The sequence below is a fragment of the Caenorhabditis remanei genome, chromosome V (genome assembly GCF_010183535.1).
Source record: "Caenorhabditis remanei strain PX506 chromosome V, whole genome shotgun sequence".
NCBI classification, from domain to species: Eukaryota; Metazoa; Nematoda; class Chromadorea; order Rhabditida; family Rhabditidae; genus Caenorhabditis; species Caenorhabditis remanei.
In genome coordinates, this window is record NC_071332.1 from 19,365,267 (window position 1) to 19,378,659 (window position 13,393).

General features: G+C 37.1%; 5 protein-coding genes across 5 annotated transcripts; all 5 read left to right on the plus strand.

The window, feature by feature from the left end:
* Positions 1-799: 799 nt before the first annotated feature.
* Positions 800-3,180, plus strand: GCK72_021288 (uncharacterized protein; the record flags this gene model as incomplete). The annotated part of the gene is made up of 5 exons (XM_053734164.1): positions 800-1,402; positions 1,832-2,011; positions 2,068-2,174; positions 2,222-2,870; positions 2,938-3,180. The coding sequence occupies 5 exons, from the start codon at positions 800-802 to the stop codon at positions 3,178-3,180; spliced, it is 1,782 nt and encodes a 593-aa protein (XP_053583077.1).
* A 1,572-nt stretch (positions 3,181-4,752) lies between these two features.
* GCK72_021289 (uncharacterized protein) lies at positions 4,753-6,651 on the plus strand (the record flags this gene model as incomplete). Its single annotated transcript, XM_053734165.1, has 5 exons — positions 4,753-5,055; positions 5,339-5,500; positions 5,546-5,637; positions 5,681-6,326; positions 6,424-6,651. 5 exons carry the CDS (start codon positions 4,753-4,755, stop codon positions 6,649-6,651), a joined length of 1,431 nt encoding a protein of 476 aa, XP_053583078.1.
* A 775-nt stretch (positions 6,652-7,426) lies between these two features.
* Positions 7,427-8,456, plus strand: GCK72_021290 (uncharacterized protein; the record flags this gene model as incomplete). The annotated part of the gene is made up of 2 exons (XM_053734166.1): positions 7,427-7,506; positions 7,559-8,456. 2 exons carry the CDS (start codon positions 7,427-7,429, stop codon positions 8,454-8,456), a joined length of 978 nt encoding a protein of 325 aa, XP_053583079.1.
* A 436-nt stretch (positions 8,457-8,892) lies between these two features.
* Positions 8,893-9,918, plus strand: GCK72_021291 (uncharacterized protein; the record flags this gene model as incomplete). Its single annotated transcript, XM_003096342.2, has 2 exons — positions 8,893-8,972; positions 9,024-9,918. 2 exons carry the CDS (start codon positions 8,893-8,895, stop codon positions 9,916-9,918), a joined length of 975 nt encoding a protein of 324 aa, XP_003096390.2.
* A 955-nt stretch (positions 9,919-10,873) lies between these two features.
* Positions 10,874-11,473, plus strand: GCK72_021292 (uncharacterized protein; the record flags this gene model as incomplete). The annotated part of the gene is made up of 1 exon (XM_053734167.1): positions 10,874-11,473. The coding sequence occupies one exon, from the start codon at positions 10,874-10,876 to the stop codon at positions 11,471-11,473; it is 600 nt and encodes a 199-aa protein (XP_053583080.1).
* Between the last annotated feature and the right edge of the window lie 1,920 nt (positions 11,474-13,393).

Sequence of the window (13,393 nt, forward strand, 5' to 3'; positions counted from 1 at the left end):
ATGCTTATAGTTCTTAAACTCGATCCCCAGTGTGTCCAAAGTCACGATTTCACTACAAAAGATCATAACGAAGATTCGAAAAGCTATCCATGTTTGGCGTCGGATTTTCATCACCTTCTTCCTCTGATCTTTCCGGCGTTTCTTGAGTTTTTTCAGCTCCCGCTTTCTTTGAAGTATGTCGTAAGCCTGCTTTTCAGCCCATTCTTGCTTCTGTTCACTTACATTCTTTTTGATTTGTTCTCTTTTCTTCGCTACTCTCCACCTTTCATGTCGCAGAACTTCCTTACGATACTCAGCGTTCTCCCGAAATTCCTTCTCCAACCCTTGCACAAATTTATAGACAAAGTCGTTAATCAACGTGTCCCAACTCGCGTCATCAAATACCATGTCGATTGCCCGTTCGATTCCTTACGTCTTCCTCACAAATGTTCGTCCGACCTCCCATGAATGAAAAAAAACGGGGAATGTTACTATTTCTCGGGGTTGCTCATAAAGAAGTTTTTTTGAAGAAGGTCCAGAAACTTCCAATTCCATTTTAAAAAATGGTCTGTAGACATAAACGCCATAAAACTCAAATATAAACATGTTCCCATTCTTATAACACGGAGAGCTTATTTTGATTAGTTTTTTGTATGTGCTTTTTCTTCCAATTATCAATCATTTGTTTTTTTAATAGTAGGACAACCTGTCTCCTTTCTTGAAATTTCGTGACATCGAATTCCTTCTTAGATTTTGAAAAAATGATCTTTGTCCCGATGTTTCCTTTTTTTTAATTAAAAAAATGTTTCAGGAATTTCCGATGCCTTTCGCCTACGATCAAACGAACATACATCCAATTGGATTACAATTTAGATTCAACGACCAAGTAGCTGAAGGTGTAATAGAAGATTGGCATTTTGAAACAAAATATCACTACAAACAAGTTAGAGGGCCTGCGGGAGTATCAAGTACTGCTGTTACAGTTCATTCCTCTGAAAATATAGTAGATGACTATTTCATATCGGTGGTTTGTGAAGATGTGGAAGCATTTGTGATAAATCAACAAGAGAGATTGTCTGATTTCGATTTAACTTCTTTATTCACCTACGAAGATCAGAAAATGCTAGAAACAAACATCAACAGAATGTGTCGATGTTTAGAAAACTCATTGCAATCGAGAACAGAAAAGTTGAAAGTGGAACATATCACTCTGTCAGTTCTCGAAATCAATCAAGTTGTATCAGCAGTTAACCTACTCGATCGTGATTGTCTAGGAATAGTTACTGTACACTTGCCGTTTGAAGATCAAGTATTCACAGCTGATGACTTCATACCTCTGATAGAAGGGCAGAGACGGCAGAGGTTGGATCTGAGAATCCACTTATATGAATTCTCATCGCAAGAGCTGGAGGAAGTGAGAAAGGTAAGAATTTTCAATGTTTCTTTATCAGGAAATCTTCAATTATATAAATGCGCTCTATAAATGCTGGAAAAATAGGAAAGAATCAAGAGACGCAAAGGAATTTGCGAGCCCCGGTCGGCTTTTTCACAAAATTTTTCGAAATTTTCTGAGAACTTCATCAAAAATAGTCAAAAATCCTATGTACGCTTGAATTTTACCGATATGTAAAAGAATAGTCAAAAATCCGCCTTTTTGCAAAAAAAATCAGAAAATTTGTCAAAAAAATTCAAATTTTCAAATTTTTGTACTGTAACCCGAGCCGGCCCGATGCAAGTCTCAGACGATAGTCGTCGTCTCAAACCTGAATTTCCAGTTCTGAGTTGTCTAACTGTAATGAGGGCAGCTCCAAGAGAACTAAAATTCTCATTACCAAATGTTTCACTCTTTCAGATTTTTAACTGCACGTCCAAACAACTCTACTCTATTTGTATCAAATTTAAATACATGGATGAAAAGTGTTATGAGTTAATTGAAGAAGCAACATTTTGCATAGTTGAGCTCTATTACATGTTAAGCGAAATTTCGTTCACCGTAAAGGGAGCTCGTGAAGAAAAGGAAGAACTTATCATGGTAAGTAGGTGCCTGTTACTAGACAAAACAATTTCAATATTTTTAAATTTTTACAGAAAAGGTATTCAGAGCTTAATCAATTAGACAACAAAATTCCTATAAATATCTTCGAGGTCACTTTAATAATGAAGTCAATTGCATCACATTTAGGATGTCCTCAGATGTATGTGTACTTGAAAAACCTCTCAATCCAAAAATAACTGATTTCAGTCAATCACTTCGAAAGGTATCCAGAGGAATCCGTCAGTGTGTAGACGATATCAAACCAGATCCGCATATTCTTAGTTATTACATGGGTCTCAGGAATTTTCCACATGTTGCTATTGACGGAATGATGGATGAAGGAATAGCGGTATCTTACAAGGGATCTCTGGAGCAAGATGCAGTTCAAGTTGTAAATGATTTCGATTTGAATACAAGACATCAAAAAAGTTGCATGGATGAACTATATATTGAAATGTATAAAGAAATCTGGGAGTTATTAGAAGAAAACGATTGGGATCGGTCAATAATTTTCAAACTGCTCAGAGATGTCTTGATCTCCAGGGCATCCCCATTGAAGGCCAGAAAATTGACGTTTGTTTTTCACTGGCAATGTTTGATGATGGAGATACTACCGTTTTTCGACGCAGAATTTTTGAATTCTATTATCATACAGAGGATCCAAGGAATTGATAAAGAATATAGGATTGATCTAGATGAAATTTCAAAAACTGAGCAATGGATCAAGGCGAAGGAGTTGTGCATGAAAACTTTGACTGTTCGAACGTCAATTCAAGACATGAACATTTTGAATTTTGAGACGATTGATATCACTATGGAAACAATGTCGCTGGAGGATATTACGTATTGCAGAAAGGTGTGTAGCCAATAATACCCGTATTCAATTTCACAAAGCGTCAATCACTTTAATTCTTTTATTTCAGAATCTAACTCAACCATCAGTCTTCATAATGTTCAAGATACAGATCAAAAACTGTTCAACTGCCGACTTTCTTGCATCATTGGGAGAACCTTATCATGTCGCCAACAACCTCAAGTATATATGGTTTTTCCGCATTGAAAATACCCTGTTCTATCTTCATGTAGTGCTCCAACAAATCCCTCAAACAACGGAAGGCCGTTTGAATCTTGCGAAAATCCATCAGGGTCAAACTCGATTTTTTTGAATTTCGTGGTAGTTTTTCAATGTTTGAATCTTTCTCCAATTCTCGGGCGATATGAGTTCTTATTAGTCATGAGACGGTTTGCAACTAGGCTATTTTGAAACTTTCATTTTTTTTCATTATCTATCTTTAATTTTATGGTCAACTCAAGGAGTAGCACTCCAATTTCCATATCAGTTATTAAATGTCAAAAAAAGTATTACTAATTATGATACATTGATTATATTAATGTGTCAGCATAAAGAATCAAAAATCAAGAAATAATATCACATATTTTGTATCGTCTTTCCTTCTCTGCTCCTCTTTTTTACAGCACATTCCAGAATGATAAGGTTCTAGGTAAACAATGAACCGACAACACGTTTTTCTGCTTCTCTAGTCAGACGAATGACACTGTTACTATTTGAAATACTCCGAAGTTCGAGTGATAATCGATTTTTTCTAATTGTTATTTAAAAATTCCAGAAAAAAAAAACGTTTCCTTTTTCTCTTAGAGTTATTGAGTTTTTTGTTTCAAAATGTTGGAAAAAAACTTGAAAAACAAAAAACTATGTTGAATCTTCTCAAACCTTTGTGCTAGAGCTCCAGTGGTCAAAAGTAATGTTCCCGGGAAACATTTAGCAGGTTTTGACTGCAGAAATGGACTTCTCGTGGTCGAAAATACCTATAACCAAATTTATAGGTCCTTTGAAAGTGGCGTCTCCAATTGCTTCCCTTGTAAGTGTTTTCCAACATTTTACAACAAAAAACTCGTAGAGTTTTTTTCCGGATTTTCAAATCACGATCATTCTTACTGTGACTCTTCCTATCAGTTTAATTTCCCTCTCCACAATAATTTTTTTTATTAGGAGGGAGACAAACTATTCTTGTTTTCTTCTTCTCTAGTCAGAAGAATGACACTGTTACGATTTGAAACACGCCGTGCTTATAGTGTTGTGAGACTGAAACTGTATTTTTTGATGTTTTATGGATAGAAAAAACAATAATTTCACTTTATAAATATTTGCAACCCGGGAATACTTCCCCAGTTTTTTTTAAAATTATTTTAATGATTTAATAAAAAATTCAAAATCTTTTGTTGTCCACTGTCTACAATCATAGAATCGATTGTCGACATAAACGTCATGTAACTCAAATAAGTTCCCATTCCTATAACACTGAAAATCTTTTTTTTAAATCAATGAATTCTTTCCTAGTTTCTAGAATTTTTTTTCTGTGCCGATGGTTTTCCTTTATTTCTAAAATAATAAAAAAATGTTCCAGAAACTTCCAATGCCTTTCGTCTACGATCTTATACACCCTTCATATAAACACCATGCAACTGAAATAAGTTTTAGTTTCAACCACCTAGAAGTTCAAGGTAGAATAATCCAACCCCTTGGTTGTACAAAATTTCACTACGAACATGTTGGACGGTCTGCAGGAGTATCTACTGCGGTCACGCTTTATCGCAGGGAACATTTAGTAGATAATCTTTTTATATTAGTGGTTTGCGAAGATGTGGAAGCATTTATAAGACACCAGATGAATCAATTGTCACGTTTTTCATTAAATACTTTTGAAGTCGATCAGGAAATGTTAGAACCGATCATCTACGTCATGTGTCAATGTTTGGAGAACTCATTGCAATCGAGAACTGAAAAGTTGAAAGTGGAACATTTCGATCTGTCAGTTCTTGAAATAAATCAAGTTGTATCAGCAGTTAACCTACTTGACCGTGAGATTCTACGGATGGTTACTGTACACTTGCCGTTTGAAGATCAAGTATTCACAGCTGATGGCTTCATACCTCTAATAGAAGGGCAGGGACAGCAGAGGTTAAATTTGAGAATCCAGTTACATAAGTTCTCATTGAAAATATCAGCGGAAGTGAGGAAGGTGAGTGTTTTCAATGTTTTACTACTATTAAGAAATCGTGGTTTTCCAAACTCTAATCTTGAATTTGGAACACAGCCAAGTACTTTTTTGCACAGTGCAGAGCTCTTGCGCGACGGAGCGCGTTTTCGCAATCTTACGCATCGCACTGCTGTGTGCGTTATTATTTACGCCCTGATGAATGCTGCGTTTTTCGGAATGTTGGAAAAAACTTTAAAGCTAAAATGTGTTGAACTTTTTCTTTTCAAAACTCAAGCTCTCATCACTCAATTCTTCTCTCTTCCAGCTTCTTACCTTCACTTCCCAACTCATTTCTATCACTATCATCTGTAAAACTATTGATGAGAAATGCATTGAAACAACTCCTGAAGCAAAATATTTGTCAGATGGAAAGTTTGTGAAGTTTTCAATAGATCACGCTGAGGATCCAATTGAAGGAATGACTATGGTAAGTAGCTACGTGTTGTTAGAGAAAACAATTATTTGATTCCAGCTAACCCTATCAGACAACAAATTCCATTTGAATATCTTCGAAATCCCTTCGATAATGAGGTCAATTGCACCGAATTTAGGATGTCGTCAAATGTATGTATACTAGAAAAGTCTTCGATGAACAACCAATTTTCAGCCAATCACTTCGAAAGGTGTCTAGACGTATCCGACATTGTGTTGACTATATCAAACCAGATCCGCATATCATTAGTTGCTCCGTTTTTCTCGCGAATTATTTAAGAGTTGACTTTGAAGAAATGATGAATGAAAAAATTGTTGCACGCTACAAGGGATTTCTGGAACAGGAAGCAATTCGAGTTGTAAATGATTTTGATTTGAATACAAGACATCAAAAAAGTTGCATGGATCAACTATATATTGGAATGTATGAAGAAATCTGGTATTCAAAAAAAGAAGACTATCCAGAGTTGTCAAAGATTTTCAAAGGGATAAGAGATGTTTTGATCTCTAGGACATCCCCATTAAAAGTTAAACGTTTGACCTTGAGTACCCGCTGGCAATGTTTGATGATGAATGTTCTGCCGTTTCTTGACGGAGAATCTTTGAAATCTATTAGAATACAAAAGGCCTTCAAAAAAGATAAAGAATATAGGATTGATCTAGATGAAATTTCAAAAACTGAGCAATGGAGCAAAGCGAAGGAGTTGAATACAGATTTGACCGTTCGAACGTCAATTCAAGACATGAATATTCTGATGTTTGAAAGGATATTTATTACGTTGGAAACAATGTCGCAGGAGGATATTACATATTGCAGAAAAGTGAGTTGTTTTGATTATAAATTGAATTTAGATCTTGTTGACCGAAATACCCAATATTTGATTTTACAAACCATCAAATTCTATTTTATAATTTCAGAACATCCCTCAATCTCTAGTCTTCAAAAACTTCAGCCTACTCATCAAGAACTGTTCAGACTTTTTAACAGCACTAGGAGATCTTTATCGAATTGTCAACAATATTCAGTATATTTTTTGGTTCCGGATTGAGAATACCCCAGAATATCTTTATGTGAATTTCCGACAAACTCGCCCTCGTCGTTTGGTGTTTTCAAAAGTCCATCAGGACGACTCTCCATTCTTTTGAATTTCATAATTGTTTTTCAATGTTTGAAATAAAATAACTACATAATAATTCTAATTGCGGGAGAATACTTGTGCGTCTTATCAGTAATAGTTTTGTTTACAGTCCGTTGTCATTCTTCTTCCAAATAATAAAATACGTTGGCCAGGAGTCTACTAACATGCCAGAAGTTTTACCGTTCCAAATATTTGATCGTATCATTTTTCGGGCAAAATTAGTTCTTAGGGACGTTTTGCAACTAGGTTATTTCGAAACTTTCACTTTTTTGAGAAAACTGATTAAAGGAAGGTTTCCGTCTTCTGCATTTTGTTAGTTACATTTAAAAAAATGATACAGTCACGAAAAGTCGAAAAGTTTTGAGTTTGAAAGAAAAAGAAAGAAAAATTAAATAGTTTTTTAAATTTTTTTTGCTTATCATGATAACTCTGGCGAATGCTCAAACCACTCCAAAAACCTTATATTGGACCGATGAATTCTTCCAAACTCATGACTTTACTCATGCAGCAAGCACGTCAAGTTGTTTTTTGAGTTTTCTGAAATGGGAGTGGTCTAGAGAGTTTCAGAAAGCGCACATCGTTCAGCGACTCTTTTTTTTCTCGAGTCTGCAAACATACGAGTTCCACCTTCTCAAGAGTTAGATGTGCAGGCTCTCTCCCTAACCATGTTTGTCTTCCCAGAGGGCACTTCACTCGCGTTGCGGTCGTGCGTTGCGGTCTCGGCGAATCCACCCCAGACATTGATTTTTCATTCATTCATAACCACTCTCTCCCTTATTGAAATGACGACTCCGTTCCCTCTCTTACGCTTACCATGGCTAGCTCTGGTTCCTGTTTTTGAACAAATGGAGCAAATAGACGTGTAAGTTTTCCTATCTCTTTTTTGTTCTGTCCCTCATATTCAATAATTTCAGAATTGCATTCTCGCTTCTTTCCAAAAGGGCCAAAAATTTGTCAAAAACCCTTCGCAAAATATCTGCCGGTTCTATCAATATAACTGTTAGGAGTCATTATCCTCGTATCACAATTAATTTGAGAGATGATACATCAGTGGGGCTCAGCTTGTACACGGAGAAAGTTCCGAATGCCGCCAACCGATGTGGGGTTCTAAACAAAACAATGTCATGTGAAAAGGGGTCTATCACTGTCGCGAAATTGGTTGAGCGAATTGCTAGCGTTACTAGTTGCGAATCGCTTGAATATGTGGTACTCAGGGGACCTCTACAACTAGAAGTGTGCGATACTCTCGCTTTGCTGACAAAACTCGGTCAATTAATCATCGTGCATGACTGTTCCGATAGTTTTGCAAAGAAAGCTCTGAAAATCGTCTCGCCAGTTACCACGGAGATTACATTGTACCGAATTCCTTTCGAGACCAAATATGGGTTTCAGAATTTCTTGAAGAGCAATTTGAACTATTTGTATATTTACAATTGTTTCTCGAGGTTCACTCTTGACGACCTTCTAGTCACAAACGCACTCAAACTGAAATTGATACAAGTCAAGTTGAAAGCCAGGGATATCAGTCAATTTCTTACAAAATGGTTTCACAGCAAACACAACTCTCGACTAGAACATCTGTCATTGTTTTTAGACGAAGTTGTCAATGAAATGTGCCTTCCGAGAGTACTGAAGGCTGTTCCATTTCCAAGAAACCGAGAGAGAACGTTCTTTTATTCAAAGCAACTAGACACTTCATCAGAATCGTTTTGTGGAGGATATGATATCAAAAGAACAGATGGGAAGAAGGCCACAATTTTGTTTCTAGCCGGTCACGGACTGTCGTTTATTGATTTTTACTTTTGGCGATGATACGCTGTCCTTTCTTTGTTTAAAATGTAATGATTGATTCGAATCTTTTTTTTCTTGTGTCGTGCAATATTTTGTTGTTTTAATCAAATAAACTCATTTTTTTAATTTTTGCTAATCATGAAAACTCTGGCGATGGCTCAAACTCATGCAGCGAGCTCGTCAAATTCGTTTTTCAGTTTTCTGAAATGCGAGCGGTCTAGGTAGAGAGATTCAGAAAGCTGTCCCGCGCATCGTTCAGCGACTCCCCTTCTTCTCTAGTCTGCAAACATACAAATTTCCCCTTCTCACGACGAGAGTTAAAAGTGGAGGTGTTCTTCCTAAAGATGTGTGTCTTCCCAGAGGGCAATTCACTTGCGTCGCGGTCGTGCGTTGCGGTCTCCCCCGACACCACCAGTCATTGATTTTTCATTCACTTCTACGGTCTCCCCCTACCAAAATGACGACTCCGTTTCCTCTCTTACGCCTCCCTAGACTTGCACTGATTCCTGTTCTTCAACAAATGGAGTCTATTGATCTGTAAGTTTTCATCTTCTTTTTTGTTCTGTCCCTCATATTCAATAATTTCAGAATTGCGTTCTCACTTCTCTCCAATAAAGCAAAGAACCTGGTGAAAATGTTATGCAAAATAACTGCCGGTTCTATCAGTATGGTTGTTAGGAGTCGTTATCCTCGTATCACAATTAATTCAATAGATGACACACCAGTGGGGCTCAGTTTGTACACGGAGAGAGGGCCAGATGTGGGCAACAAGATGATTCAAAACAAAACGATTTCATGTGAAAAGGGGTCTCTCACTGTCGCGAAATTGGTTGAGCGAATTGCTAGCGTTACTAGTTGTGAATCGCTTGAATTTGTGGTTTTAAGAGGACCTCTACAACTAGAAGTGTGCGATACGCTAGCTCAACTGACAAAACTTTGGAGATTGTACATCAGCGAGGACTGTTCGGATAGTTTTGCAAAGAAAGCTCTGGAAATCGTATCAAAAGTGACCACGGAGATTTTGTTGGGCCGAATTCCATTTGAGAACAAAGAAGAGTTTCAGACATTTCTGAAGAGCAATTTGAACTATTTGTGTATTTACAGTTGTTTCTCGAGGTTCACTCTTGATGACCTTCTAGTCACAAACGCGTTCAAAGTGACATTGAGAGAAGTCAAGTTGAGTGTCACAGATATCAGTCAATTTCTTACAAATTGGTTTCACAGCAAATGCAATTCTCGACTAGAACATCTGTCATTGCTTGTAGACGAAGTTGTCAATGAAATGTGTCTTCCGAGAGTACTGAACGCTGTTCCATTTCCAAGGAACCGAAAGAGAACGTTCTTTTATTTAAAACAGCTAGGCACTTTAGCAGAATCGTTTTCTGGAGGATATGATATCGTAAGAAAAGATGGGAAGAAAGCCACAATTCTATTTTTACCCTGTCACGGACTGACATCTATCAATTTTTACGTTTGGTCGTGATGATACTCTGTATTTCGCTTTGTAGAAAATGTAATGATTGATGCGAATCTTTATTTTTTTCTTGTGTCGTGCAATATTTTGTTGTTTTAATCAAATAAAGTCATTTTTTAAAATTTTTGCTAATCATGAAAACTCTGGCGATTGCTCAAACTCATGCAGCGATCACGTCAAGTTGTTTTTTGCATACTTGCAAAATTCCGGGCCGAGAAAGTGCCGGCCCGGCCCGGCCCGGTCGGCCCGGATTTGAATTTTTGAATTTTTTTCACTAGAATTTTTTTTTCAAAAATTTTCCAAATTTTTTCCCAAGTATATCTAAAAATGCGTTTAAATTGAGATATGAGACCCCAAAATTCCATAAATCGCTCACTTTTTCACTTTTCGTGCATTTTTTCAGTACATTTCAACAGAAATTCTCGTCATCTGTGCATGAAATGCATTCATAATTGTTCATGTTTCGAATATTTTATTGAAAATTTCTGAAAATATCGGTTTCTCGTGCACGACGAAGAGAGTTCCTATTAAAATGTTTTGAAAAATTGCATGACTAGCATCGATTTTTGCCATTTTGATGTCTCATAACTCGCTTGAAACGCATTTTCAGACATGAAATCAAAATAAATTTATCCTTTTTCCGGCTTTCTGAATTGGTTCATGTCAAAAATCCTAAGTTTAGGAGTAGTTGTTTCGCCCTTTAGAATTTTTTTCCGAAAAAATCGGAAAAAATTCGAAAAAAAAATTTGAAATTTTTTAGTACTGAAAATCCGGCCCGGCCCGTTGCAACTCTGGTTTTTTGAGTTTTCTGAAATGCGAGCGGTGTAGGTAGAAAGATTCAGAAAGCTGTCGCGCACATCGTTCAGCGACTCTTTTTTTTCTCGAGTGTGCAAACATACGGGATCTACCTTCTCGAGAGTTAGATTAGTTAGATATTCGCAAATTATCTCTCTGTTTCGTGGTAATGATTGTTGATAATGATCACTTTGACGTCAGTGTTCGTTTTGAATGGTGTAGAGCAGAGGGACTGAAATATTTTTTCAACACAGAGAACGTACCAAACTTGGTCAATGTGATGTTTCAAGAAAGAACGTTTAATCACGAAAACACCGGATTGTCACCATCACAATGGTTGGAACGGGTTCTTGACGTAACGAATTGTGAATCTCTTCAAGAAGTTTTTCTCTGCGGATCTCCAAAGCTAGAAGTGTGCAATACTCTCGCTCTACTGACAAAAGTTTGTAATTTAAACATCATGGAGGACTGTTCCGATAGCTTTGCAAAAAAAGCTCTGGAAATCGTCTCACCAGTTACCAGGGAGATCGTATTGTTCAAAATTCCGTTTGAGACCAGAGAAGAGTTCCAAACTTTTCTGAAGAGCAATTTAAACTATTTGAATATTGAGACCAGCACTTTCCCGACGTTTAAATTCACTCTTGAAGATCTGATGATCACGAATGCCCTTAAATTGAATCTTAATAATGGGAAATTAAATCTCAAAGAAATTAATCAATTCTTCAGAAATTGGATGGAAATAAATGTGATCCAAGACTGGAGCACTTGATAGTGTCTTTATCCGAAAAAGTCAATGTAAGGAATTTTCTGGAAGGACTGAAATGGGATCCTTTTCCAAGAGACCGAGTGAGATGGTTCAATTACTCAAAACAACTGGACATTTTAGCGAAATCGTTTTCTGGAGGATACGATATAAAGAGAGCGGATGGAAAGAAAGCTACAATCAGAGTTGTTGACGGGCAGACGCAGACGTTCATCGATTTTTATGTTTGGCCGTGAATGTTTTATTCTAAATGACATCATTGGTTGTTTTTTTGATTATCTGGTTCTGCTAATCCTACGAAATAAAGTTTTTCTTACCAGAAAATCGAATTGTTACATGAAATCAACCACTGGGAATGGTTCAGGAACATCTGACCCGAAAATGCATACATGTCTGTCTGTCTGGTTGCATGTTTGTCCAGATGTCTGCAGTTCCCCTATGCAACTATTGCCTTTTTTCTCATATTTTTGTAAAGACATGTACAAGAAAAACCGGAACAATAAAAAGGAATATGATTCCACTTTTCTATCGTTTACCACTCTCCAATCACGCTTTACCTGTGTTCTCAGGACGAGAGTTAGATGTGCAGGTGCTCTCCCTAAAAATGTTTACCTTCCCAGAGCGCACTTCAGTCGCGTCGCGGCCGTGCGATGCGGTCTCCCCTAAACACCACCAGACATTGATTCGTCATCTCATTTGTATCCTTTTTTTCCTACCAAGATGACAATTCCGTTTCCTCTCTTACGTCTTCCAAGGCTTGCACTGATTCCAGTTTTTCAACAAATGGAAACAAGTGATGTGTAAGTTGTCCTATTTCTTTTTTGTTCTGTCTCTCATATTCAATTATTACAGAATTGCCGTCTCGCTACTTTCCAAAAAAGCCTATAATGTGTCAAAGTCTTTCGCAAATTATGTTCCAGTTCCATGAATCTGAGAGTAGAAAGCGATTACCTTTATATCACAGTCGACTTGAGAAATGAAAAATCAGTGACCCTTTGTTTCTACATGGAGAGAATTACGGACCATGTAATGACTCGAAACAGAATGTTCACTCACGAAAACACCGGATTAACAGCAACACAATGGGTGGAGCGGATTCTAGATGTGACAAATTGTGAATCGCTTGAAGAACTGTATCTCTGCGGATCTCCTCAACTGGAAGTTTGCGATGCTCTTGCTCGATTGACACAAATCCAAAAATTAATCATCTTTTTTGCTGTTCCTATAGCTTCGCAAAGAAATCTCTGGAAATCCTCTCGGTGGTTACCACGGAAGTTACACTGCGCAAAATTCCGTTTGAAACCAGAGAAGAATTCTAAACTTTTCTGAGGAGCAATTTAAATTATTTGGATATTGCGACCAGCACTTTCCCGAAATTCAAGTTCACTCTTGATGACGTACTGATCACGAATGCGCTCAAATTAAATCTTGAACGCGCAAAATTAAATCTCAAAGAACTCAATTTATTCTTCAAAAATTGGATGAGAAAGAAATGTGATTCAAGACTGGAGCACTTGATAGTGTCTACATCCGAAACAGTCAATGCAAGGAATCTTCTGGGGGGACTGAAGGCTGTTCCTTTTCCAAGAGACCGAGAGAGATGGTTCAATTACTCTAAACCACTGGACTTCTCATCAGGGTTTTTTTCTGAAGGATATGGAGCACGGATGGAAAGAAAGCCACAATTTTAATCGGAGACAGAGACCGATGGGGACAGAAACCGACGTTTATCCATTACCTTGCTTGGCCGTGAACGCTTTGTTCTAAATAACATTGTTGGTATCAAAATGGTTATTTTTAATTATCTTTTTCTACTTCGCTAAGTATATAAATGTTTTGTTGTCTACGTAATTCAAGCTATAATCACTGAAAAGATTCTAGATCGCTTCTGGAAGCGACGGTTAGATGTAAAGGATGGGTTTACTG